Raw genomic sequence first — 12,169 nt, forward strand, 5'->3', positions numbered from 1 at the left:
CCTCACAAACAAAGGACTAATGGCACAGATGTATGAAATAGCCTTGGCTGGGTGCATCTACAGTAGTGGTGTGGCCAGACAATTTTGCTCTGGGCCAGCTGAAGTGAATGGAGGTGGCTGTGATTATGTTATGCAGCATGTAATACAGGCCAAGTTGGATCAAATGGTGATGGACTGCAGATGAAAAGAGCTTTTACTGGATAACTCTGGCAAATTCTCACCACGATTGATTTATGCGGTGTGACCCAATCTAGTAGGCCAAACTGGGCTGCCCTGATCCTCAGCTGATCTAATTTGACCTGTGTTTGGCATGATTTCCTCCTCTGTTCAAAGACAAAGGGTGGATGCATGCCCCAACCAGATTCACCTCCAAGCAAGTTATCCAAAACACATTCAGAAGATGAGGGTAAAAACCACCATCATTTTTCCCTGACAATTTTTAAAACATCCCAATCTTGAAATTCTAGCTGCTGTGAGTTTTTATCCTAATGAAAATCAGTTCCAGGTCTCTCGGCCTCTGAGGTTCAAGAGGTTACAGACACAAGAGAATCCTGGTAAGCACTTTTCCAGTGCAGCCCGGTGAGAGGGTCAAATATGTGTGTGCGCCTATAATGGCTGTGAGGTCATCAGTGTATTGACACAGCAGCAGATGATGGAACGGGATTCTGGCCACACATGCACATGAGCGCTCCCGTCCCATGTGCATGCAAACACACACACATACACACACACCTGCATGCACGCTCGCACACATGGTGTTCTCACTCGGTAAACAGCTAATGACACATCTACTGTTACATTGAGGGGTCTTGATTTAGATCAGGCGATACCAGGGAGGATGAGTGTGTAATCAGGAGAGAATGCACACCCTCTCTCCCACTCTCTCCTTCATATTCCCCCAGTACCTCCACTGTATCACTCTATGTTCCTCCTTCTCTCCTTCCTTCCAATTTACTCTCAAGCTCCCTCTCTGTGAGGAGATATTTGTGCAGAATGAATGTCAGGAGAGACGCACTGCGTTCTGCCCTCGGCATTAACCCTTCTCTTTGTTTGCAAAACAGCCAACCAGGGACTATAAGCTATCATAAAAAACCTTTAATTTTCCTGCAATCTTTCACACAAGAACCAACACAATGTCATTATCTACTTTTCCGATGATGCTCTGTCAGAACATATAGACTTTCAGCCTTTTTGAAAAACAAGTCTGTTGCAACAAGATGTGCTAGTATGCAGAGTTATAGGTCCTATTATAGGTCCTATTTTTCAAACATGCACATGCATTTTTGAAAAATAGTATTATTAAATAAATAGGGGTCCTCTGAGGGAATTCCCTGGGAATGTGTGGGTAACTTTTGCTTTTGAGTGTGATAACTGATTCTAATATGCTACTGTATTGTCCTGACTTACATGCCTATACAACATTTAGAGCATACATGTGATTTGAAGTCTGATTCAGGTTGTCTGCATATGATTCTCAACACAGAAGTGGCTTAATCAGTGACTAGCATCTCAGTGCTAATGGTGCAAACGTTGTTAACTACTGCAAGAATTATGACAGAGCTAATTATCTCAACCTGAGGGGGAACCGACGGGTATATGCCTCTGCAAAATGCTGTGGGTTGGGATGGCATTATCAGTGGCCATCGGCTATTCAGTGAAATACACAGGGACTAACACAGACTAACATGCACTCGCCGCCGGAACATCTACCACAACAACAAACTCTGATTACAACAGAGAGAGAGAGAAAGACAGTGAGAAACTATACTCTCTGATCAGGATCCCATTATTCCACGATATCTTGACAGAGCAAATCTTAACAAGTTCTTTTGCTGCTGTATTAATGCTCTGAATGTTGCATACATGTGGTTGTCCTAAAATATTTTAAAATATGGGCTTTTCTCTCTTAATGGGTAGCTTATGACCCTATTCATGGCCGGAGCTGGGTCATGAGATTAATTGTGATGGTAGATTGTGTTGGTTGTGTTGGTATGCACTTAACCTCATAACAGAACATCTTAAGTTGCAATATCTACCAGAGATAAAAACCCTAAGGGTTCATAAAATGACTATCGAGTTTGCAAGGTGGCAATGCATTACCAAAATCCCCATATAAACATGGTGATTAAAGTGGCACAAAATTAAAGTTGCAATTACAAATCAGTTGGAAATTGTGGGCTTTGACAGACAGGGAGGGTGAGGTGTTGAGAGGAGGGATGATAGGATGGAGGAAGGGGGGCAGAGGATGAAGTAATGTGCCTGCAGAAGGCGCTCCAGCCGGGGGTCAGATCCTGTTCATGGAAACCATCTGGCCAGCTCCATCTGAGCCACACCAAACATACAGTACACATGATCCTCCTTTCTATCTCCCTCTCTCGCTTTCCTCCTGCCTTAAAACTCACCTTCTGCCCATTTTCCCCCCTTCTTCCTTGCCTCCTATCCTTCGTCTCCATTCCATCACTTTACCTTTTCTACCCCACTGCTTTTCATCCTCCTTCTCTCTTTCAAAAAATATCCTACTCATTAATGCATGGCAGCTGCAGGGAGCAGTGTTACTTCATTTTTCCATGGCAACGGTCTCTCTGTTTCAGCAGATCCCATTTCAGTTTTGGTAGCAACGTGCTCCTTTGCCAGCGCTGAACACATTCATGTGTTAAATAGAAGGAATTATTGCAAAATTCCTGAAATAGAATCACCATCCTGATCAGATGCAATTATTATCAGGGCCCAGAGAGAACATGGGTGTCCTCTGGGAGGATGGGGCTGAGAAGGGGAGACGACAGGATGAAAAGGGGTGAGGGCGATCCGTAGGGGAGAGGGGGTAGGCAGGAAATAAGTGGGGGGAGAAATGCAGGGGAGAGAGAGGGACCTGAGAGGTATGAACGCAAAAGGCAAATGAAGAGTTTAAGAGATGTACAACATGCAAGAGTCACAAAAGAGTTGAAGGAAGAGAAGGAAGTAAAGAGTAGAGTCAGAACTCTGAGGCTGAGGGCGAGTGGCCATTTTCAGATGTGCCTAATGTGAAGTGACAACTAAAATAACACCACCTACACAAATTGTGGCCTTGCATGACCGAAAAACTTAGTTGCCTCCACAGGGAAAAACATCCTTCATGTGTACAACACGGATCATCTGTGATGTATGTAATGGCAACGGGACTCCGCCATCTTGGGCCTAAGAGGCTCAGTTTGGATGGTATGTCCCTCTGACCTCACCATGCCTGTTTTAATGGTGTGTCAAAGACGCTGGTTCTTTCCCTTTTGGTAAATGACTTTTCCATCCACATCAAGACTTTCTCTTATTCTCAGTTCATCCTTTCTACACTAATCAACTATTGTCAAGGATCGGGCTGTTATAAAAAATTCCAAACTAGTTTGATATCGTGCCAAACACCAGATCAGACCGCTATGCAGAAATTTCCCTCTAGGTGTTGCAGTTGACTCAGCAGATGCTCCAGAGTGGAACAAATTGAGACAAGGCTTCATTACTAAAGGCATAATAGTGGAACAACAATGCCCCCCCATATCATACTTGTACACAGAATGGCAAGGAAGAAGAACAGCGCAACATTACCACCTGGAGTTGGTTTTTTAAATACTTGAGAGAGCCCTCTTGACTTGTCACCCCCCAAAACACACGAATTTTCTAGTAAACAAACACAGCATGCACTTTCCTCTTCTTGTCAGCAAAATGCCAAAGTAGGCGTAACAACATGGACTCCTGTGCCCTATAGCTCTACTGACACTTTGTCTGGCTATGGAACCCAGGAGAAAGATAAAGCAGACAAGCCATTAAGCAACTACAGCACTTCATGCAAACAGCGCAGCAGAGATGAAGATGATAGGAGCATCTTTTCCTTCTTGCCTTTTATTCCAGCTTTCTAGAAATTCTTCATCTTCTTGTGCCGTGATGCTGTCGGCACTGCTGGCGGATGTAATGTTAGGCTACTTTCAATTTGCAAAAATGTATGACAAATGCCAGTTCAGCCACTTTGCATAAAATCAAACCAGTTTAAGCTTGTATACTGGACCAGATCACCAAATCCAGGAATTGACTCAACTCTATTATAGAAGCTATTTGTCCCAGCAATTATTTGCGTCATTGTACGTGTAAAATGAATCATTTTTCCTCAGGCCAACCAGCTCATCTGTTTTCAACATTAGTTGCCCGTCCATCTTTATCATTGACAATTTTCTTAAGGAGATTAAAGGAAGTTCTCTGGTGGCTTTGAGTGGATTATGAATAAAGTTTTGATCATTTTCATGGTAGGGTGAAAATCGCCTATCATTTCTAGCGAGGTAACAGGAGAAGAGGGCGTTAGAAATGGAGATAGATAGGAATATACTGGATTTGAAGTCACAGAGAAACCATGGCTCAGAATCATTTCTGGGGTTTGCTTGAAGCACTCAGCTACAGATAGAGCGTGACACTCATGGATTCAGATAATAATCTGTGCCCTAACCACGCATGACGGGCCATCACCAGGAATCAATGCTAACTACGTTTGTCATTGAAAAAGACAAGTATGGTGTAAAGAACGGTTTTAGAGCAGAAAGCTACAAATAGAAGCAGAGCATGTTCTGCTTTTTCCAGCTGCTATTCTGGTTTTAGACTTTGAGTGGGATATGTGTCTAAGACATTACATAAGCTATACTTGAGGATAGAGTCACACTGTAATGAAATGCGCAGTGCAGTGGGACAGAATTGCTTGCACAGATTTTTTGAGGTTATGCTGTTTCTGGGGGTAAGATAAAGGATGATGCAGCAAAGTGCATTAGACCTTGAAATGTATGACACTTAACTGAAAATATAGAACATGTTTTATTCCATTCTGTGCTCTTTGTTGTCATTTATTCCACCAGTGTCAGCAGTTCACAAACAGCTTCAAATGTAAACCTCATGTACTGTAGCTTTTCCAAACTGCATTATCACTATTTTCCATGGCTGTAAACCTCTGGTTGGTTGGTCGATTAGCTGGTCGATATTCTCTTGTCTAACCAAATTCTCAGTGGTCAGACAATCCCTGGTGTTAATTTAATGAAGCCAAATGTCTACCAAAGTGTTTGTTTTCCCAGCTGAAAAGCAGCAGCTATTATTGCTCAGCAATTGTATTTGTCCTCTACGATGGTTGGTCTTTGTGGTATTTTCATCCCGCCCCTTCTCCACTGTGATTGGATGGCTTTTGATGTTGACAAAAACAGCACTTTACCCAAAGTTAAACACTCTTATTTTTAATGTAAAACAGATAAATAATCACAAAAGATATTGAGTATGAGATTTATCATTATGGAAGTATTTTAAAATAATTTTAACTGCAGTTCAAGGCGGGATTACAAAGCTTCTAAAAGTGATGCAATCACACTGGAGCCCTTGGTGGAGGATGGCTAACATTAGGTTCCGGGCTAAAAATTGTAAGTTTGGTTAATTCAGAGGTAACTCGCAGATTGACTGATTGATTGGTTGAAGAGCAGGTAGAGCTGCAGTCTACCAAGACTTTCTTAGCGATATCCACACTATTTTCTTACTTACTCATATTAAAATGAACCCACAGTTTAGCATCTGTGCAAGACCTCTACCTTCTGCTGTGAAATTGTAGGAAAGAATTTATGTCACAGCAACAAAGCACCATGACTGCATCTAGGACTAGGACGATGAGAATTTTTAAAACAATTTACACAATCACCAGCTATCACGTGTCCTTATTCTGTTTAAACTGCCTTAAGTGGTTTCAGCAGCCGTAGAATAATAAATACAATTGTAACTTTCTCTCCCTCAATCTCATTCCACCACCTTCGCTCTTTCCCTCTTATTTCTCTCTGCTCTGTAAAAGACCGAGAAAACCCTGTATGCCAAATTGGGCACATGTGCAGCAGAAGTGTGAGCCATTAGGTATTCTGTTTACACCACACTAAAATAAATGGAGTGGTTTAAGTTTGGGGATATCCAAGGCCTGGGGTACCAGCTGTCGGGTCGTTCGGTTTGGTCCGCTTCCACTCCCATGTCAACAGGACAGACTGTTTCCTAATTACTGCTGCAGTACGTGGTGTGGTCCCAGTCGCACAGCCGAAGGGGACAGAGGAAAGTGGAGGCAATGACGGGCTCAGCAAACTATTAGAGGGTTGAGTTAACTTTTGTGGAAGTACTGTAAACAACTCAATGGGCTGACATGGGACCTGGGCTCTGAAGCATTATTTCAATTCACATGCGTCATGCTCTCTTTCATGTTTGACTGACATCGGTTTGTGTGGTCCTAGCAATGAGAATTAAGATGAATCAAGAATGGTTGCTGGACTCCTGCATCAGTGGTTATTGTTTACATGCACAAAGAAACATGCCTATTAGCTAAAGTCCAATTTAAGACTGATTCAGTTTACCTGCACTTCAATTCCCTGGAACACAGTATTTCTGTTGCCATGAATAAACCTGTTAAGAGAAAACTTAAGTGTGTCCGTGATGACCTGCCTGCATCTAAAACACACTGCTGAAAAGGTATGAAAACAGGATCCAGTGAAGTTATCATAATCTGTGAGTTGATAGTCTGTTGACATCACCATGTAACCATAACCGTGTTCGAGTCTGACTGTGTGCTGACAGAGAAAACCGACATTGAGATGATAATGTGATCTGTGGGATACTGAAATCAGCCAAGCAAAATGATGAGAATATTAGCCTAACTGTAGTATTTTAACATAGCTCTGATGTTTACAGTGGCCAACCAAAAACCAGGATATTTGCCTAACAAAAATGCAACATTTATACTCTTGGTAAATGTGGTTACCATCTTCAAAGTAATGTTTGCAAACTGTAGACCAGCAGTCCTAAATGAACTTAATACATCACTGGACACAAAGATGTCCATATTTCCCAATCAGTAATGTACTGAAAGGCATAAGTACTGTGTGCGTGGACACACGTGTGCATACACCATGATGTTGTGTTCCTGCATCAAGAGGAGCCCTGTCAGAGAGCTGTCAGCACTTCTTGATGTATTTCAGATGGAGCTGGTTGTGATGTGGGCTCTGCTAACTGGTCCAGTCAAGATGCAGCAAGCATCCACACAATGGGAGCACTTCACAATCCAGTAAGACACTTAAACAGACGGACAGGGACATCCAGCGAGCCCGCCAGTCAGCCCACCACAAAGGGACACGAGACGCTACGTATGCATCTGAATGTAAAACAGGCCAATGGGCTAACAGCTAACAGAGGTCCCTGGAAGCCATATGGCCACAACCACAGAGAGCTAAGCTGGGCCGGGCTGAGCTAAACCTCAGTACCTCAGAGAGAAAGAGGAGTTAATGGTCTCTAAAGTAGATTTGGGAAACTGGTGTTTGGAAATGTAAAACTGCTCCCGGACGTGTGTGACAACCAGTAACCTCTGTTTAAGGTCAAGGCAAAGACCAATAAGTCGGCACTTCTGCACCAAACAGAACTAGATACCGTGAAATCTTGCACAACAACAAAGGACTTCCATCCAGAGGAAATAGATATCTTGTATACCTGCTTCTATACACAAACACAACATTAATGGTACAGAAAATAGTTTGGTACCTGTAGAGTAAGGCGTTTAACAGCATCCCAGGCTTGGGCGATGAGCTCCTTCATTCTCTCCTCTGAGGCCGTCCATGACTCCACTGCTGTGGTGTCAGGCATCACCTTCATTGGGATGGACAGGGGACGTGATTCTGACAAAAGAAAGGAGGTGATAAAGACAAAAGAAATTAGACTCATACATTTTGTTAAAAAAAAACAAAAGAAAAAAAGGCAGTTGTGCATCATTGTTCAGTGCTGTTTAAGTGTTAATGTGAATTAGTTTTATTTAAACTTTGGTTGTAATGAAGTAGACTCTTTACCACAGAAGTAATGTAGCACCCTCTAACATGTTATATAAAATCAATATAGAGTACAAAAGACGTAAGATTACGACTATGTACCGTCCTGCATCAATCCTTTACTTAACTTTCTTCATAATTCACTGTTATTTTCATTTGCTGTACAGTATCATGTTATATGATGTTTAACTGACACTTCATTGAGGTGATGTAATGTTGGCACTCAGGTTTCTTGTCTCCTGCAGCAGGAGAGGGAGCTATGAGAAATGAGAGAATGTGCATGCATGCGTACATGCACACACACACACACACACACACACACACACACACACACACACACACACACACAGTGTCCTAGACATGACATGTCCTAGTGTGCCTGCTGTGGTCCAGACGAAGGTCGATTGTCTGCCCTGACACTCATGGCAACGGCCAAGCACACAAATCATACAGTAACAACCCCCTCAATCAGCCTTTCCATTCACCATATGAATCTGAAGGTCAAATAACACCTTCAGTGTTCAAAAGATAGTTCTTGTGATAAAAGAAGATGCTCAGACAGAGGAGGAAAAAAAGGAGAACAGAGGCATATAGAAGAAACACATATTCTACTGGGTTAGCCTGAGGTCTGTGGATGTTAAAGCCATCAGGCGTCAGAGGTGAGGGAAGGGGGGTCCCTCTGAAGACACATTAAGACATATTGCATGATTTAAAGGTCTGCCTTGCTCAGCAGCTTGCTCCCACAGTTGCCATGAAACAACGGTGATGTCACAGCACCGCCGTGCCTCCTCAGACGCCACACTCCCAAATATCACTTAAACAGCCAAACAGGTTATCATGGCAACAAGAGTGTGTTTCCAGGGTGATGGACAAAAATGATGGTTAGCTACCCTGGTTTGTGGCTGACATGGCAACCTGCCTAAAACTTGTGGGTGGGAGCATGTGTGAATATGTGCATACAGCTGAGTGACTAAGATCACAGGTGCATTTGCGTAAAGTGTGTGTGTGTGTGTGTCTTTGTGTGCAAGTGGAAGAAACCAGACTGAGGGCCGAGATCATCGCGTCTAGACTCTCCTACAGTATTTTCTCACACACAGCATCCAGGTGCCTCTGGCATTTAGGGACTATGAAATGGACTGTATTTGTCATGATGCCTGCGATCATTGCTGCATCATTACGTACTACGCACAGTACTTTGACCACACTGTACATTTTATATATTTGACAGCCCATATTTTCCAATCTGCCTTCTCCCTCATTCTTGTTTGTCAGCTACATCGTTTCTATAAGCCTTGTACACAACCAATTCCAATGTTCGTATACTTTACTAAATATCCACATAGTGACAGATGGCAAAAATTGACTTTGACAGGACAGATTGTGTTTCATGGACTGTCATTCATTGAATAATGTGCTGAGAGTGCTGCATAAACCACTGTGATATCATTGGGTTGTCAATAGTGTTTTGTTGTAGAGGGCTGTGTGTGTGTTAAGAGTCTTCCTGTCACACAGCATTAGTAGACTGTTTCCTGTTGAGCTCTGCAGGGGATCCATAAAGACATGACAGAGCTCTGTGGCTGCTGCTCTCTGTCATGTGGCCCAGCTGTCTAGACCAAGTAAACTTTTCTCAAGGGACTTGAGTGGCTCTGCGTGGATGTGTGTTTATTCATGAAGTAGGTTGTAACAATGTAGTGTATCTGCACATGCTTTTTTTTTGGGCATGCATGAGTCAATGTCTGCACCCTGCATGATTTTAACTCCATTGGTGGTTATCGTTGGAAACACCACACTTACGTCAGTGTAATGGTTACCCCCCATTACCCGGAATACATCCTTGCCCAGCCAAACAGCGCCTTACCACATCGGAAAATACAACGCAAACATACTGTATATCCACACACATGCACTGCCTTGACAACACACAACAGAATAAACACTAAAACAGACCCCAAAATGTGTTCACACCCTCACCAATCATCATTGATGAAATGTTAAAGTAAACAGAGACCACCCTTCTCAGCTTCACAAACATCAGTCCTGGTCACACATACTTTACCAAATTTACCAAAAATAATCCATTACACACTATGAGAGTGTTAGGGTTGAGGGTGGAGTGGATGCTGCATGACTAGAAGTTGGGGAATATTTAGCTGTGATTCTTTTGAGTTTGTGAATATGCACGCATATGTGAGTGGATATGTAGTTTACCATGTGCAGTTTGCACTCACATAAACCTGTGGAATTATTTTTATAATGCACAACATGCAGTGAGTATTATTATAAGTGTGGGCAAACACATGTCAGCACAGAATCTGAAATCGGGCCAAGAGAGAAAGCCATGGGCAGTTAGAGCAATTACCATTAAATTCAGCTTTTAACACCCTAACCTTCTACTAACTTCTCACTTCAAATCAAAACCACCTTAAAATTTTAGCCCTGTCCTGGAGGAACCCATCATTCTTTTTGATATTATTACTTTTTGGCCTGGCCTCAAAGGTGGTACTGGCTGCAGTTTTCATCTAAAAACTGGTTATTGCCATAATCATATGGACCTTATAGAACATTCACCTGAAATAGACCAGGGGGAGATTTTTTTTTTTTACTTTGGGGGTAGGTAAGACTGTGAATGTCCTTCCCAAGAGAAAGTCTGCTAGGCCAATCAGAAAGTGCGCTAAAGTACAGCATAGGCAGTAACAATGCAAGGCCAGTCTGCTTTCTGCTTTGTTTTAAATACCATTCCAGGACTGTTTGTTAATCCTGGGGTCATTATTTGGAATGAAACTGCCATATCTTGTTATAGTGACTTGGCGCCCGCCATTTCTGCAGGGAGGGGATTGAAAAAAAAGAGTGAGGCAGGCAGGGACAGAATGAGAAAGACAGAGAGAACACAAGAGGTCTAAATTCAAATGAAAGAGAAATATGACAGGAGCGCCCAAAGCTCTTAAACCTGCCCAGGCCTAACAAGTCCTGAGAGTCCTCTTAAAGTGGGGTTATTCCCCTTGTCTCGTGCCATCTTAGCCATGTCCTCATTTTCACCCTCTGTTAGGCCATTAGACTAAAATCTTATTGGCCAAACTCTGACCGTACACCCTTCCACTTTCTTTTCCTCCTGTATTGTTCTCACTCTCTCCCACCACTCCCTCTTTCTCTCTCTGTGTTCAGCTATAGCGTGGAGCTGCCAGTCAAGTTCTCTATAAACATTCTAGTGTTCTGACGGTAATTATTCATCGTCTTTAACAGTTCCATCACATCTCCCGGCAAGCGAAAAGCCTGTGTCTTTCAGGGCCCAAAGTCTGAGTATGTGTCAACTGATCAGAGAAAACATAGTGGCCAGAGCCTCATTACAACACGTTGACTTGAAGGCGAGAAACAAATCAGTGTTGCCTCATTTCATGATGTACAACATAACTGCAGCGCAGCGGCGTAACATCGCTGTAAAATGTGTGAGGGTGTGTGTGGTGTGGTGAGTGCAAATCGCACATAATACAAACACACTCAAAAACATGTGCAAGACCCAAGCAGCAAATCTCCAGGACTGGAAAAGGAAGCCAACATGGAATGCCAAAAAGTGCAGTTCATTGATTGGCCAGTTGAGGCAGGCTCAAGAGGCCAGGCAATCCCCATAGACCTAAATCTTAAAATGCCCGATTTTACAGCAGAAATAAAAATGTTTGCAGCCTGGTGAAAAAAAAAAAAAACAGAATTTGGTCTTTATAGCTAATTCTGGCATTCAATTGTGCAGGGGGTGCATTTTTTTTTATAACTCACTCATTTACATTTTATTTTTATGCAACTTGTTATGCAACTTTGAGTGACAGGCTGTCTGCCAATCGTGTCCTCGGCTTATCAGTCAGATCCATCCCTCGCTTCTCCACAGCGCGAACCTCTCGCCCAAATAAAGTCACTTCTGGCTCCAAAAAAACAAAAAGGGGATTGTCAAAATGCCAAACTCAAGTCTTCAAAACATGAGTCCACAAAGGAGCGGGTGACAACACGGTAGCTACATCCATTTTTATTTATTTATTTTTTTTTTTTTTACAATCTATGGCTTGAACACACACACCACTTCACTCTGATACACGAGCACTGAATTCATAACATCATCACAACAATAATGGCACAAAGCATCCATTTATCCTTCCCATGTGAGTTGAGCAAGTCAACCATAAAACAAGCCTCATTTAGCGATCTCGGCATTTCCCAATGCCGCCTGCTATCTTTCTGGTATGTTCCCTTTTACAAATGGTTTACAGTGAGTTGAAGTGTTGTATATTCTGTTACAGCTGCGTGCGGAGGCAGCAATGGGGCTCTCTAATAAACCCGCCCGCCTATTTGTT

At 42.7% G+C, this 12,169-nt stretch overlaps 1 protein-coding gene across 4 annotated transcripts in view; it reads right to left on the reverse strand.

Annotated features, from left to right (window-relative positions):
• The window catches only part of LOC121946151 (vacuolar protein sorting-associated protein 13B-like), a 375,120-nt gene that overhangs the window by 213,201 nt on the left and 149,750 nt on the right, over positions 1-12,169 (reverse strand). For all 4 annotated transcript variants that reach the window (XM_042490601.1, XM_042490600.1, XM_042490605.1 and 1 more), the window contains exon 22: positions 7,552-7,685. In XM_042490601.1, the coding sequence (XP_042346535.1) occupies positions 7,552-7,685 (134 nt within the window). The remainder of the gene's footprint in view (positions 1-7,551; positions 7,686-12,169) is intronic.

Source organism: Plectropomus leopardus, chromosome 7 (assembly GCF_008729295.1).
Source record: "Plectropomus leopardus isolate mb chromosome 7, YSFRI_Pleo_2.0, whole genome shotgun sequence".
In the NCBI taxonomy this organism is placed as follows: Eukaryota; Metazoa; Chordata; class Actinopteri; order Perciformes; family Serranidae; genus Plectropomus; species Plectropomus leopardus.